General features: G+C 49.2%; 1 protein-coding gene across 1 annotated transcript in view; it reads left to right on the top strand.

The window, feature by feature from the left end:
• LOC309608837 (uncharacterized protein) overlaps window positions 1-7879 on the top strand; it is a 29378-nt gene extending 21499 nt beyond the window's left edge. Inside the window, exons 4-5 of the mRNA XM_082349448.1 lie at window positions 5460-5559; window positions 6574-7879. Coding sequence (XP_082205574.1) covers window positions 5460-5559; window positions 6574-6587 — 114 coding nt within the window. The 3' untranslated portion in view covers window positions 6588-7879. The remainder of the gene's footprint in view (window positions 1-5459; window positions 5560-6573) is intronic.
• Window positions 7880-16586: the final 8707 nt, after the last annotated feature.

The following is a 16586-nucleotide window of genomic DNA, read 5'->3' as shown; positions in this document are numbered from 1 at the left end:
AGGGCTGGGTGGTGCCGAGGTAGTGGAAGACGCAGCAGGGACCTGCCCAAGGCCACCTCGAGGTGGCAGGTGAGCATCCCTGGGTTGTGGCTGGGCACTGTTGGTGAGTGAGTGTGAGTGTGTGAGAGTGTGGGTAAGTGTGAGTGTAGACCAGCCTTCAGGGGACTCTTGGAGGGCAAGAAAAGCCCCCTCTGCTTCTAACGTAAGGCTTCCAGTTTATTAAATGAAAAAGTAAAAAGGGCTGCATGATACATGGTATATTTTAAATGTTTACATTTAACAAATGAATGCTTTTAACACACAGAATACAATGCAATATAATAGTGCTATTCACAAGATAATTACAGGATTTATAGAAAATATTAATTCATTGTGCACTGCAGGGGGTGTGGTCGGGTAATGAGACCCAAGTTTAGATTTGCCTAACGAGCAGTCTGTGCTTCTCTCCCATCGTGTACCTTTGTCACTGCATGTTATATCCTCATTTGGGCATCTCAACAGCCTATAAGGCCCTACTCCATCTGGTCCCCTCTTCCCCCCACTCAGCCCACTCTCTGGCTTCTTCACGGCTCTTTGAATCAAGGCAAGCACAGTCTTGCCCCAGGGCATTTGCCCTTGCTGTCCCCTCTGCCTGGGACCCTCCTTCCTCAGATACTCTCATGGATTACTTCCATCACATCTTCTGGTCTCTATGCAAATGTCCTTTCTCAGGAGGCCTTCCTGTACCATCCTATTTAAAATTGCAAACCATCCCTACGTTCCCTATTCCCCATCCCATCTTTATTTTTCTCCCTAAAATAACTTTTCAACATCTCATCACCACACACACACACACACACACACACACACACTATATTGGTTTATTGTCTAGCTGCATCACCAGGGCTGCTAACAGCTGGACCATAGTAGGTACTTAATAAACAAGAATGAATTACTGGTTACATCAAAGGGTTCTATCTGATGCCCTGTCTGTGAGGCCCACCCCAGTTCCTTGACCTGGTGCCCATGCGTTATAGGACGAATCTCTGCTATCTCATGGGTGTTGGACATTTGGACCCCAAGGGATGTCCTGGTGCTGCCATCTGAGAGGCACTGGTTTAAACCAGATGGGGACTGTGATCCCCTGCAGCTCGAGTCTCAGGCCATTCCCCAGTGGCCTCTGGGACCTACTTACTGCCCCCTGGTGGCTATACCTACCCCTGAAGTGCATCTGGTGTGGGTAACAAGTCAAGAGTACTAAAGGTTACTGTGGGCCAGGCTTCAAGACTCATGTCATCCTCATCTTATTCCCATTTTGTGGTTGAGGAATCTGAGGCATAGTCAAGGGAGGGTTTTGTTTTAATGGCAAATCCCTGATGAATTTCCTGCAGACCTCTCTTCCTCCCTTTATGTTCTCCTAAAGGCTTAGAATTCGCAGTGCACACCATGCAGGTGCTTGCTTGAGCTGTGGCCTCTATCTGGAGTGCCTTTCCCCTTCCCTCCTTTATAGGTCTCAGCTCTGCTGGTTGTCCTTCTCAGGGCTTCAGGGCAGGATGCAGTTAAGTGCCTCCTCTGGGTCTGAAATCTCCTGTGCATCCCTCTGGTAAAGCACTGAGGGAAGGTGGGCAGTGCAGGAGGAGGGGGGTGCGGCGGGGGAGCAGGAACCACTCCTGCCCTTTACTGATCTGCTTTCCTCACCAGGCCCTCAGCGCCTTGAGGGCAGGGACACATTTTCGGGTTTTTAAAAATCTTGTATTCATTCATTGATTTATGAGTTCATTCACAAATGTTTATTGAGCACTTATTCTGTGTTCTGAGATCGATTTTAGCTCAGAGACACAGCATCAGTGCTGTGAAGGGGATTAACAGGGACTGAGACGGAGGATTACAGGAGATCCCAGTGCCCAGTGTAGGGTCTGGCAGAGTCAGCAACAAAAACATTTGAATTAGAGCCGAAAGGCCCCAAAGCCAACCAGCGGTTAAGGGGCAGGACCGACTGCTTCACCGTCCCTCTTCTGTACAGAGAGAAGCTCTTCTGGTCCACTTCCTAGCTGTGTGGCCTTGGGAAAACTCCTTCACTTCTCTGTGCCTCAGTTTCCTCATTTGTAAAATGGTATTAAGTATTACCTCTCTTTTAAAGCTGTTCCAAGAATAAATGTGGTAAAGGCCTGAAAAGGGCTGAGCACAGAGTCTGGAATACAGTTAGTGCTCAATACATGGCAGGGAGAAGATGAGGAAGAGGATGGAGGCCAGGAAATTTGGAGGAGTGCTGGCGGGCCTCCTTCTGCCCTTGGATCACCCGCTCAGCCTGGGTGGGCAGTTTCACAAATGGCCACGAGGTGGCGCCCAAATCCCAGTTATTTAGTTGTCGGTAATTTTTTTTTTTTTTTTTTTTTTCCTTTAGCAGATGAAGCTCTTCAGGGGAGTTGGGGCCAGAGAAGCAGCTGGGCTCCTATGGCTTAGGATGGGTGGGGGCTGGGGTCTGGTCATGGCGGTCCTTCCAGCCTCTCTCTCGTTTTGGTTTTTCTCTTGGGGTTTCCCTGTTAGTGTTCAGGTATACAGTCCACCCCACCCCCAGTGTCCGCCCCGACTTTTCCCCTCCCCTCCCAGGTTTGGAGTCCAAGGCTTCTGCTAAGTAGGCCATGATCCTTGACTGCCAGCTGATGGGCACCCTGGCCCCTCAAGCCATTTCCCCTTCCCTTTCTCATTCATGAACGAGGCTAGGTTGTAGGGATTGGGGGACACTTAACATGTCCCATAGGCCTTGCAGGGTGGCGAGCCAGAGGAAACGACCCTGTTCCTGTTCTTAATATTCTGGGGGTGGGGTGGGAGGTCGGAATAGAAAGCAAAAGAGGCAAAAGGAAAACATGCAGGAGTTACTTAAGAATTCCTTCCCATCTGTATTTGCAGCACACCAGAAATATTATCCTCATTGCACAGATGTGGAAACTGAGGCTGAGAAGTGTTAGGCCACGTGCATATATTGCCCTTCGCGTACACTGGGCTCTCTCACCAGCAGGGGTTGTGGTCCACACTAAGTATATTCATAAATTCATTCAACAGCATCTACCAAGCTCTGCAGATCCAGTGAGAATCAGACCTAGCCCCTGCTCTCGGGCACTAGCAATCTGGAGGGAGAGGCTGGCAGGGAAGCACACAGGGCAGTTTGTCCTTGAAGTCAGTGCTGGGGGCAGTGGGGACCCAGAAGATGCAGTTGCTGGTGCCACCTGAACAGGTTGGGGGCACGATGGGAAGGAAGGTCTGAGAGATTTGTAGATTCCTTGAAGACCAAGAATCTACTCAAGTGTAATTTTCAAAAAGGTAAAATCATGACCTTCATACAAAAAAAAAAAAATGAATGTGTGTCAAAGATTTTCTTTAACTCTGTAACTGACAAGGAACCAGCAAGGTGTTAAAAGTAGTTCAAATGAGAATGTTCTCTCCTGGACAAAATTCCTTTGCGTGATTATAAATAGGAATCATTTGCTTGCTATGGGCAGGAATCATTTGCATTATTATCTGTTTTCTACAAATTACTTCTATCCCTACAGAGTTATAAAGTCAGTCAAAGACAACCAACAGCACACAGTCCTACGGATCAGATCATCATCAGAGGATGCTCAGCCTTCCTCTGAAAGGACACCTAGGACTCTCTTTTGCTTTTTCCAGGGGCTTTATATGTTTTCTTGACTAACACTTAGAAGGATCAGGAAAAATCAGGTAGCAACTGTTCCTGAGGGAGTAGGTCATCTGGAGAGAGCCTGGTCCCCATCCTTCCACCATCCCCTTCTGCATCCAGGTGACAGATTTCCAACTCTAGCAGGAGCTGTCCAGTCAGTGCCCACCAGCAGGTGGCACTGAGGGGAATTCTGGGGCTGGGAACTGGGGGCTGACTCCCAGTTTTCCACCACTGCTGGCCTTCGGGAGTCAGGTTTCATGACTTGAGGATATCACAGGGCTGTTTCCGTGTGAGCTCACCTAGAGCCGTGAAGTCAGTCATTCACTGATTCAGCCATTTTTTCATTCAACAAACATGTGGTCAGGCCCACAAATCATGTTCCTGAGATTCTCCAGAGAATCAGTTCTTTTCTTTGCTTGTCTTTGCTTGCCTGGCTTTGCTGCCAGGACTCAGAGTGATCTGAAATTCTGAAAACTCAGAATCACTCCACTGCACCCCAGCCCTGCCTACGCATGTGTCCACTTCCCTTGGAAAATTCACCTCATCAGAGGTTGAATAAAAGCTTTAATTCTATAATCTCCTTTTAAGATCTTATTATTCCCATTTTCCAGGTGAGAAAGCAGATTCCTCGTCTTCTGGGGCCGTCCTGGCTGTGTGGGAAGGCTGTGCCCCTAACCCTTGAGGACCAAAGATGGCTGAGATGCCACCCCAGACCTCACCATTTCCCTGGCCTTCCCACAAGTTCACACTCACAGAGGCCTGCAGCATAAAGGGCACCTCCTCAGCCCTTCCCAGGGGTCATAAGAGTTCTCCAAAATGTTGTGGGGATAACTACAAACTCAGTGCCCGCCCGACTCAGCAGACAAGGAGCTCTGGAGTGACCTCACCTCTCCTCAGCTGGGACCCCTGATCTGGGGAAGGGTCAGCCGGCTCAGGGATGGAGGTGGGTAGGTGGGGTCCTGAAGGCCACTGTGGTAGTAAGATCTGCGCTGGGGCGTGAGAGTGGTGCGGGGAATGTGGCATTGGGCCACCAGAGGACGCACCTGTCCCACTGGGCACTGGGCAGCGGTTTCCAGGAGGGTCCTGCCCTGGCTCCTTGGCCCTGCCCTGTGTGCTGGGTCCAGGATCGTGGAAGAAAATCTTCCTCCCATCCTGGGAGGTGGGGAGTGAGTTAGGGTGAGGGTCCCTGCTCCCACCATGACAAACATCCACAGGACAGAGGTCACCACAGTGCTGTTGTCAAGCCCCTCTGGAATTTCCCAAAAGAGGAATCTTTGAGAGAAAAGAGTGGGACTACATGGGAGGTGGATCCTGAGGGAAAAGGCCCCTGGTCTCTAAGTACCTTGGGCCTGCAGGCAGCCAGATATGGTGGGAATGAGGTAGAGGTGGCGGGGTGCAAAGCGTGTGGAGAAGTAGAGGACAGGAAAATGAAGAGGAATCATGAAGCTCTCAGAGGCCTACATTTCCCTGAGGGAAGTGACGAGCCCAGACAGGCCAGGAAGATTCTCCACGCTATTAGCACAACCTTGAGTCTCCCTTCTTTCCCGAGAACCATGCAGCCTGACTCAGCATCCAGGACAGCTTGTACCAATGGCTTGGACTTCTTTGCTCTAAAAAATTGGGACATCCCTAAGTTGTTCCTTCAGGAAGGGTCCCTGGGCTTTTTGAAAAGGCAATGTTTCCTTTCCTCAGAAATGCTCTGGGAAACTGCTAGAACTTCTGGTTTGGCAAAGGCTGTGCAGCTGAGAAATGGGCCCCCTCAGTGGTCTTGACCAGACTTTCTGGTTTCTTCTTCTACCAGGAGAAACCAACCAGGGTGGCCTCCTTTGGACTGGTAGATTCTCTGCGATCCTTGGATTTACCTCAGGAGAAAAAAAGGTGCATCTCTCACTATCACCAAGGTGGGCACTAAGATGGGCACGTTGGTGCTATATGATGGGGCAGGCCCTAGAGCTGGTAATATTGCTGAGGGCTGAGAGTCTCACTGGGAGATATTTATTCAGGAAAGAGGTTTGTTCTGTGCAGAAATAAAGTATCTGAAATATTAGGGAGCGCCAAGGCCACATTGCATCCCCTTTCCCTTTCTAGAATCTTCCTGGGACTCTGAGAGCCACTCACTTATTCAAGAAGCTTTCTTCTTGCTTATTCTTCCCCTCTGAATACCTACCGGCATCTGGCATCCACTTATGGGCTTCGAAGTCACTTCAAAATGTGGTTCAAAGACTACCCACTTAGGAAGCTTGTCAAAAATCCAGGCTCTAGGGATTGGGCCTATGAATCTGTATTAAACCCACTACTCAGGTGATCCTAATAAATAAGGTTGAGAAGCACCACCTTGGAGTACTTCAGATGTGGCCCACAAAATGGCAGAGCTCTATGGGAAGCCACTTCGTCACCCCCGTCCCCTCCACTATCCCCTGACCATCTCCTGGATCTAGTTCCAGCACTCTCCAGCGACTCTCACGTCCCTCTCCTAGCAGGAGCTTGGACCTCTGAGACACACATCTTTGTTCTGAACCTACTCCTGCTACCATCTTTTGTTTTTTTCCTACCTTCACTTTCCTTCTGTTCTGATTCTCTCCGATACTCATTTTTAATTTAATTTTATCATTTAAAAATCTTTGTGTTTATATAAACAACCTGAAACAAATTTTTTTCGGAGCTAGGTGATGAATATCCAAATGAAGGAATGAATTTCAATTGTCCCTAATCCTAGGGGATTATTAGTCCCTATGCAAATAGGCCTAATGAGCACTGCACTAGGATTTCTAATTATCCTTAATGAGCTTCCAAAATGCATGGGGCATAATAGGGTAAGGTGGGTTGTTACCTAAATGGCCCAGTGAATCAAGCCTCTGGTATCTATACCCTCCCACATTGACTCTGGGCTTGACCATGTGACTTGCTTTGGCCAGTGGAGTACCAGTAACCATGATACAAACAGAAGCTTGAAAAATGCTGGTACTTTGGGTGTTTCATCTTGGAACTCTCATGGAATCACCATGTGAGGAAACCTAGCTAGGACTATCTTCCTTGAGGATGAAAGACCACATGGAGATGGAGGCCCAGCCCTCCCCACTGTTCTAGCTGAACTCAGCCCTCAGCCATCCCTCCAACTGAATGAAGCTGCACAAGCAAGCCCTGGAAAAACCAGCAGAAGAATGCAGCCAATCCACAGAATCATGAGAAATAATAAAGCATTATTAAGTCCTAAATTTTGGGTGTTTTTTTTTTAAATTAATTTATTTATTTTTATATTTATTTTTGGGTGTGTTGGGTCTTCGTTTCTGTGCGAGGGCTTTCTCTAGTTGCGGCAAGCGGGGGCCACTCTTCATCACGGTGTGTGGGCCTCTCACTATCGCGGCCTCTCTTGTTGCGGAGCACAGGCTCCAGACGCGCAGGCTCAGTAGTTGTGGCTCACGGGCCTAGTTGCTCCACGGCATGTGGGGTCTTCCCAGACCGGGGCTCGAACCTATGTCCCCTGCATTGGCAGGCAGATTCTCAACCACTGCGCTACCAGGGAAGCCCTTGGGTGTTTTGTTATGCAGCAATAGCTGACTGATACATAAGGTCATAGTAATAATCACAGAACAGTACTTCTGTGCCACTATTTCTACCTGATATTCTGTAGCCTCATGTATATCTGCTTTAGTGAAGCAATAAAAAAATACACTGGCTTAAACAAGATAATTTCTTTCTCTTATATGTAAGAAGTAGGTGGTTCAGGGCTGGTGGGGCAACTCTGCCCACCCTCAAAATGGCTCTTCCATCTTTGGGTCCAAGATGACTGCTCAAGCTCTTATTATCCTCCCACCAGCAAGAGAGAGAAGAGCAAGGGGAGGGCATGCCCAGTGCTTTTAAGGGCAAAACCCAGAAGTGGCACGTATCACTTCTATTCACATTCTTTTGGCTAGAACTTGGGCATATGGCTTCACCTAGTTGTAAAGGAGACTGGGAAATGTAGTTTCTAGCTAGGCAGCATGTGCCCAGCTAAAATATGGCAGTTCTTTTTATTAAAGAAAGGAGAAACTACACAACATTGTAAATCAACTATACTTCAATAAAATAAATTAAAAAAAAAAAAAAGGAGAAACTAAGTATTTGAAAATAACTGGCAGTCACTGCCATAGTCTGCCTGCAGGGTGAGTATTCTCATCAATAACTATGAGTGTCCTGTAGACTAGGTGGTCTTATCCTCATTGTAAATCAATAATGGAGTCAAGTTTTTTTTTTTTTTAATTTTATTTATTTATTTATTTGTTTATTTATTTATTTTTGGCTGTGTTGGGGCTTCGTTTCTGTGCGAGGGCTTTCTCTAGTTGCGGCAAGCGGGGGCCACTCTTCATCGCGGTGCGCAGGCCTCTCACTATCGCGGCCTCTCTTGTTGCAGAGCACGGGCTCCAGACGCGCAGGCTCAGTAGTTGTGGCTCATGGGCCCAGTTGCTCCGTGGCATGTGGGATCTTCCCAGACCAGGGCTCGAACCCGTGTCCCCTGCATTGGCAGGCGGATTCTCAACCACTGCGCCACCAGGGAAGTCCTGGAGTCAAGTTTTATGTACAAATTGGTCAGGATGATTTAGGACGCAGGTAACAAAATACTCAACTAAATGTTGCCTAAAGAGTTGAGAGTTTTGGGCTTCCCTGGTGGCACAGTGGTTGAGAGTCTGCCTGCCAATGCAGGGGACACGGGTTTGAGCCCTGGTCTGGGAAGATCCCACATGCCGCGGAGCAACTAAGCCCGTGAGCCACAACTACTGAGCCTGCGCGTCTGGAGCCTGTGCTTCGCAACAAGAGAGGCCTGCGCACCGCGATGAAGAGTGGCCCCCGCTTGCCACAACTAGAGAAAGCCCTCGCACAGAAACGAAGACCCAACACAGCCATAAATGAATAAATAAATAAATAAAAGAACGTGAATTTCTTTAAAAAAAAAAAAAAAAAAAAAGAGTTGAGAGTTTTATTATCGTAAAAGGGCTTGTTTTGGAATCAATACTGCTGTCTTCTTTCTGCCTTCCTGTCTTTTATTGATATGTTAGGGGTCCCTCCTTCATGGCTAAAAGATGGCTACAGTGGTTCCAAACATCATATCCACAGATAAAAATAATAATAACAGCTATCATGTATCGAGTGCTCATCATGTGCCAGAGATGTCTAAACATTTTAGATGTGTTTGCTCATTTGATCTTCACGACAGCCCTATGAGGAAGGTGCCATTATTATTTTCATGTTGCAGATGAGGCAGGAGATCAAGTAACTCTCTCCAGACCACACAGCTAATCAGAGCCCAGCCATGCTTTTAACCCTGACTCTGTTTTTAATGGCTCAGCTGCTCGGCCAAAGACAGCATCTCCAAAAAAGAAAGCTGGGGCAGGCCTTGCTCTAAAATGGCTCGCTCTCCTTTTATTAGAGAGGGCAATCCTTCCTGAAGCCCCCAGCCCACTTCCCCTTCTGTCTCATTGGCCAGAAGAGGGTCACGGGCCTACCGCAACCCAATCACAGCAGAGGGGAGTGGGAACACATAGAATTATCTTTGACAAGTCATCAACCTCCCCCAGCTTCTCTGGGTGGGTACATTGCCCTCTCACCTGAACACAACAGGCTTCTTTTAGTAAGGAAGCAGGGGGCAGAGTCTGCCCCGATGGCAGAACCCAGGCTTGCCTGGGGGTTCCCAGCTCATCAGGACTGAAATAAATTTGACTCAGACCCCATCCCTCACCCTCCCCAAGACTTCTGCAATTTCTCAGGCTTACAATTGTGTGGCTCTGGTTTCCTGCTTCTGCTGAATTCTAGCAGCTGTTCCCTTTATTTCTGCCCTGGAATTGACTCAAACGTAGGATGCAGCCCATTTCTTCTCCCAAGAAACCATGAATACCAGGCTGCTCTAGTGAGCAGAAGCTGTCTGGGTCTCTGGAACTCACAGCGCTGCTCAGCACACAACTGAAAGCGACATTATTAAAAGCTGCGGCCCCCAGGCCTTCTTCACTCACGCTTCATCCCAACACCCCCAGCCCTCTCTGCTGCCCTCGCTGGGCTGCCTGCTGCCATCTGCTGGCTCCCCCATCTCCACCTGCCCTCCTTCCTTCACAGCCCTCCCACCTCACCGCCCACAGGGGCTTCCCCTGCTCGGCTCACTTGTGACACCAAGCAGTTTGAGTGATTCGGCCTTCCCCAGCTTCTCCTCCTAAACTCGGCTACCTGGCTACCTTTGCCAAACCCAACAAGGGGCCTCAGAACAAAAGGGCTATTTATTTATTTACTTATTTAATTTTTGGCTGTGTTGGGTCTTCGTTGCTGCGCGTGGGCTTTCTCTAGTTGTGACGAGCAGGGGCTTCTCTTGTTGCGGAGCACGGGCTCTAGGCGTGCGGGCTTCAGTAGTTGTGGTGTGTGGGCTCAGTAGTTGTGGTGCACGGGCTTAGTTGCTCTGCAGCATGTGGGATCTTCCCGGACCAGGGCTCGAACTCATGTCCCCTGCATTGGCAGGCGGATTCTTAACCACTGCGCTACCAGGGAAACCCAGGGCCTTTTATTTAAAGAAGCAGGATCTACTCTCCAGAGAAGGAAGCTGTGGTTATAAATAACAATGGTCCCCCCTCTGGATTCCTCTGGGTGAAATCAAAATTTCACAGTAAATTGACAGCCAAGAGGGTCCTCTCCCTGTCGGGACCTCAGCATCCTTAAAGTTCACCATAAAGGAGACAGTCGCTCTTCCAGAACCTGAGAAGTAAAACCAAACTTAGATCAAAATTAGAAAGGCACTGTCCTCCTGGAGCTTTCTAAACCCCTGTCCCCAAAACTGGTGCCTCTTGATGCATCTAGGGGTTACCCGTCCCAGCCAGCAGGTTCTCTGCTTCTGAGACTCAAAAGCCTCAGTGATTCCTCGTATGAGCCTGCTGTGAGTGATTCTGAGAGCCGAAGAAGTAGGAAGGATCCTCAGCCCAGCATCTCTCACAATATTCCTAGAATCATCTCAGGGCCAGCTTAGCTCAGAACCAAACCCCAGTCCTTGCCCAGCCCACGGGAGGCAGAGTCCCACCCTCAGGCCTTAGCTGTCTTCTGTCTGCCCACAGGGTTTGCTCAGATCAGAAGCACCCCCTTCCCGATCTGGGGGCTCAGACTCAGTATCCTTACTCCCAGGCTCTGCACAGGTGCATTTCTCTGACTCTCCTGCCCTGGGCCCACTGATCAAGGGTTTGGCCACTGGTGGGACTAGGGCTGAGTTGGGGAGGAGGGGGTGGAGGGAACCCATTGCTCTGATGGAGGCATCGAGGGGGGAGGCGTGTGTAGGAGAGAAGGCAAGGAGGAGGGGAGAGGAGCTGGCTGGGCCCTGTGAGGGGTGAAGGGCCCTGAGAACTCACCGAGAACCTCAGTGTCAGGGCAGCCCCAGGGCTTTTAAGAACAGGAGCGGCTCCTGTGCTATTTTCCACTGTGTGCTGCATCTTTACTAAAAGTCTCGCTCACACAACAGCCGGTACCCACGGTTGCTCTGTGAGCTGGGGAAAATGTTCTCCGCCCCTCGTCCTTCACTTGGGTCCATTCCAGGGCAGAAATAAAGGCCATAGTGACAAGAAATCAGCAGAAGCAGGACAGTGGCCATGAGAACTGGCAGAGATCGGGGGACGTCTTCGTAGAGCCACAGCCCATCTCCAACCCCAGAGGCTGGTCAGAGGCCGGGTTACATCTTGGGGGCAGACATTTGTCCCCCTCCTCCTGGGATTCTCAAGGTCTGGTCCTGGGATCATCAGCAGCAGCAGCAGAAGCATCTGGAAAATGCAAATTCTTGACCTTACTTGAGACCTACCTAAGCAAGCCTGGGAGGTGAGGCCCAGAAATCTGTGTTGTAACAAACCCTCCAGGGGATTCCAATGCACCTGGAGTCTGAGAAGCACATCAGAGCTAACAGAAGCCTGATTTTGTCCAGCTCTTGTATAACTAGGGCTTTTCCTTTCCTCTCTGCCAGTTATTCATTTAGGGACAGATGTGGAACACAGTTCTGGTCAATGAGACAGAGGGGGTTCTGGAAAGATATCCCATCCCCAACCCCCTCATAAAACAGGAAAGGCATCTGAGTAGAAGCCTTGCCCTGTCTTATCACCTTTGGACACTGTCAGAAGCTGTGTACAGAGGGGTTAAATGTGGGCGCTCTGCAGTCAGGCTGCTGTGGCATGAGTCCCAGGGTAGAGGGCAAAGGGAAAAATGGAACAAAATTGTAATAGTCATACTGCTAACTTTTATCAAGGGCTTTTCATATGCCAGGTGCTGTTCTAAGTACTTCACTTAGCATATTTCACTCTCATAGCAGTTCTAAGAGGTAGGCTCTGTTATTCCCATTTTATAGATGGGGAAACTGAGGCATGCAGAGGTCTAAATGACTTGTCCAAAGTCACATAACTGATATATGGAGTCAACGATTCAGACCCAGGCCGTGGGGGTGGGCTTCAAAGGCCACGTAGGAGATCTTGGCCTTCTCCTAAGTGCCACAGGAAATTGTTGAAAGATTGTGAGCAGGGGTGCAGCCCTGATTTGCCTTTTAAAAATCACTGAAGCACTTTGCTCATAAAATTCTCCAGGTGGCTGGGGACGAGCCAGATGCACTTGCAGGGCCTGTTCTTCAGCCTCTTTCACTCGCCTCTGAGCCATCATCCCCCTTAGCAAACCCAGAGGCTTGGGTGACTGTGTGGGACCAGGGTGACTCATGCTGGTGGGGGTGGGAGAACCACAAATACTAGTCACCTTCTGGGGAAAGAACAAATAGCACCAAATCACTATGATATTAATTCAATACAAGAATAGAAAGATGATCTTTGGAGAGTGGGATTGTAGGTGATTTTTTTTCAATCTGAATTTTTGCAGTTTCTACCAGTTGACCATGTATCACTTGTTACTTAAAAACCAACTTTATTATGCAGAAAAAGGAAGAAGAAAGGACAAACAGCCCTCTCCAGGTGGTTGGCTTCTGCTGGTAACATCTTTCGCTGAAATAGGCATAATGATGACTAATTCTTGGAGACTGTTGATAGAGAGTGTGCTGGCCCCTTTCTCAGTGCTTTCTGTGACATATTAACCCATTTAATCCTCACCAGGTCACAAAGCTGAGGAGTGACAGGCTAGAGTCCAGCGGTTCAACCACGTACTCTGCTGCTTTTCTGGAAATTGTTTCCAAGTCCCCTGTGGATAAAAGGCCTGTCCTCCTTTCCTCTCTCCACAGTGAAAGTGGCCTCCATTTTGGGCAGCAGGATCACTCAGGTGGTGGGTTAGGAGCAGGGGAAATTGAGGAGACCGACAGGAGTGTCCCGCAGTAGTTTGAATCCTTGGAAGCCCAGACAAAACTCATTCTTCTTGTTTGTGTCAGTGCACAGAACCATCAGCCTAGACCCCAGGCTCCTGGGACTTCCATGGTACGTGTGGGTAGAGAGGGGTGGCTATTTGAGAGCTGTAGACATCCAAGCATTGTGGTTAAAAAATGTGTGGCTTCAAATCCTAGCTCTACTATTTACCAGGTGTGAGACCTTTGGCAAGTACCTTGTCTTTGTGAGTTTCAGTTTCTTCATCAGTAAAATGAAGATCTTGACAGTTGTCAGTGTTAAGTGGCATAATATATGTAAAGCCCTGAGCATAGTTCCTGGTGCGTGATAAGCACTCATTAAATGATGGTTATTGTCGTTATTATTCAACAAGCATTTAGGGAGCAATTACATTGTGCCCAGCACTGTGCCAACAGCAAACACTCCTGGAGGTCCCAGAGCCCAGGAATTGCACCTCCAGGCTCCAAACACCCACAGACATAATTTAGCAGAAGCAAGAAGCCAGAGCTAGCGACCCCTAGCATGACCACGGGATGGGGTTTGAGTGAAACTTACCTCAGTCTCATGGGGCTCCTCTGCTGACACCTGGCTTATAGACATTAGGGCAGCACATACCCTTTCTTCCTGGCTGGCAGAAGTCTGACATGGTCAAGGTTTGGGGGGCACAATGTATCCAGGTCTCAGGGGTAAATTGTGTCTGGTCTGAGCTGAGTATGGCTTACCTATTCTGTTTTGCCAGCAAAGAACTTGATCAGAGTCACTCAGGAAGTAGCTGGCAAGGCTAATCTTTCAATTGGTGCAGTTTGGGGGTGAGTGTGTGACTCCATTCTGACAAACAAGGAATAGTAGGACCTATGTCACAAGATTGTTGGAAGAATTGAATTCATGGTTACACACAAAGAGCTTAGAACAGTTACTGACATTCATAAGTATACGACTGGGGTTAGTAGACTGGTTTTATCTTCCTCTCCCACCACCCTTTCCTCTCTGTTTCAGCTACTTTACACACTCTGTGCCTTAAATCACTATTTACAAACAAATATCTATATTTCCTGATCTCCCTTACGACAGATCTAGCCATTTAACTAAGTTCTGGCTAATGGAATGTAAGTAGAAGTGGTTGTTTAACTTCCAGGAATTGCCCTTAAACAAGACTGTGCTGTTTTCTTCCCCTTTTCTTTTCTCCTACTGGATGAAATGCAGGCGTGATGGCTGGACCTGGAGCAGCCATTTTGGACCACGAGGCAAAGCTGAATGTGGAGGATTTGGGACCAACAAGATAGAAAAAATCTAGGTTCCTAATGATTGTGGAACCACCATACCAGCCTGAATCCAGGACATTCCTGGACATTCACATGAGAGATGGAAACTTCTAACTTCCCTTTTGTTTAGGCTCCTGTTGTTTTGGGTATCTACCCCTCACCGATGCAATGAATCCAAACTGATTCAGGAACAGAACTTGGATTTGGACCCAGGCTTGCCTGTCCCTGAGACGCTCCACCAGGTACATGGCAGACTACCTGAATCAGAATCATGGGTGTGGAACTTGGTTAAAATGTGTATTCCAGAGTCCCACATCAGCTCTGCCAAGTTAGACTTTCCAGAGTTAGGGCCTGGGCAATTCTATTTAAAGCAAGCTGCCCACCTAGAGGGTTCTGATGTACACTCAAGTCTGAGAACATGACATGTCATTCTGTTTCCTCTTGCAAATCCTAAGAAAATCAGAAGTCCATTCTGATCCTTTGGGTTGAACTAAAGGTAAGTAGAACTCAGGGGCCTAAAAATAACAGAGGACTCTGGGTTGGAGGGGGGCTTGTGGACAGAGGTCAAGAGTCAGGAGCCTCAGGTAATCTGCATCTATCCCCCGAGGCAAGGGGCTGTGCAGCCCTCTCTGAGGTCGAGGACGTAGCTCTATTGCGGTGGTGGGTAGGGGTGGCTGGATAATGTGGAGGATCAGCCATCTCCACACTCCTGCCCTCACACATGACAGTTGCTCCAAAGCTGGGATCGTCTGAGTCCCCGAGTGTCTCTGGCATATTGAGATGCCCTTATGGAGCCCAGGACAAGCCCCAGGAGGCAAATCTCAGCTCAGGAGCCTGGATTTTGGTGCAAAGCTGTTTCCCCTTTTGCCAGCCACTGTTCTCCTTTTGAGAAACAGCTCATGCCTTTCATAAGCTGGTGGGCCCCAGGGGAGACTCAAAGCCTGACATGAGGCACCTGGGGACCGTGTGACGAGAGCTGCGTGCTGTCTGACTTTGCCACAAAGTCAGGTGTGCCCAGCAGCATCTGTCATCAAAGGGAGAAGGCACACAGGGAGAGAGACTGGGCCCAGGCACGTCCTGAAGCCCAGGCGAGCGCTGAGCAGGCAGCTAACTCCCCGGAGGCCCTTCTCCAGCTTCCAGCTGCCCATCCCTCCACCCACACCTCAGACGCAGGTCCCCCAGGCCCAGTTGCCCAAGGATTGAAAACTCGATCCTGTGCCATGTAAAGAGCTCGGGGGACACTTGGCCCAATACTCAGTGAAGATTGCAACTCACGGGCAGAGCGCCCACAGACAGCAGGTCCCTGGTGAGACTGGAGGCACCATGGGACAGAGGGACCCTGGTCCCCGCCTTGTTCTCCCTTTCACAGGCAAGTGTGCGAAGGACCTCGGGGCGATGGCGTGAGGGGAATGAATGCTAAGCAGTCTGACCTTAAGCGTCAGCTATTTGGGAAAGCCAGCCTGGAGGCCTTGGGCGCCTGTGCCCCACCTCATCATCATCCCAGGAAAGGCTGAGTTCAGGCACAGCCCCTCCTTCAGGGACCCAGAGCCACTGGTCCCAGCTTGCTAGTTGCCAGGCAACCCAGGATGAGCCTTCGAGGTCGTTTCTCAGACAATCTTGAGGTCTCTCCACAGGCTGCTAACAGATGGTTCCGCAGCAGCCAGCCCAGCCAGAAATCGATTGCTGTGGCACTGCTGCCCGTTTCCGACGGCGACGGTGACGAGAAACCTTTTCAGGGTTTCTAGCAGTACATTTTGTTGTCCGTTTTGCCTGGAAGGAGAGGCGGCTTGAGGTCAGGCTCTATGTCAGTTCTGGGCAGTGGCTGGTCTTGCCAGGTGGGCAGGGATTTGGAGGGAGGGAGATCGGAGGACTGGTGATAAGGAGGTACTGTGTGGTTGGACTCTCAGGATGGGCCCGGATTGCGAGAGAACGATTGTCCCAGGTGACTGTCCACCAAGGGGCACCCCTTGAATGGAGGCTCAATATTCAGGGGATGCCTGTGGGTGTCATTCTCTTCCCTTCTCTGTTTTTAGGACCTGGACAAAATTAGAGAAAATATTGCAACATCCACTAGGCCTTACCTTTGATACTTCTAATTGCAGTGAGACAAATTTTAGGACAAGAGACACAAGTCATGGCTTTTTCCTGTCCTGTTACCCTGACCTAAGATAATGCTAGCAACATTTGGCTACTATTCCCTGGGGACAGAACTAGTCACAACTAGATTGTGACTCTTACTCATTCCAGGCAGCTTCAGAGGTGACATCTCAGCATGACTTTCTTGCCTTCTCTGAGGCACGAAGAGCTTCAACTTCCTGATAGAAATGTTAAGCTGCAAGCCAGCATTTTTTTTTTTCCAGGACAAGG

This window comes from Balaenoptera borealis, assembly GCF_965194805.1.
Source record: "Balaenoptera borealis genome assembly, chromosome: 1".
NCBI classification, from domain to species: Eukaryota; Metazoa; Chordata; class Mammalia; order Artiodactyla; family Balaenopteridae; genus Balaenoptera; species Balaenoptera borealis.
This window is presented reverse-complemented; position numbering and strand designations above follow the sequence as displayed.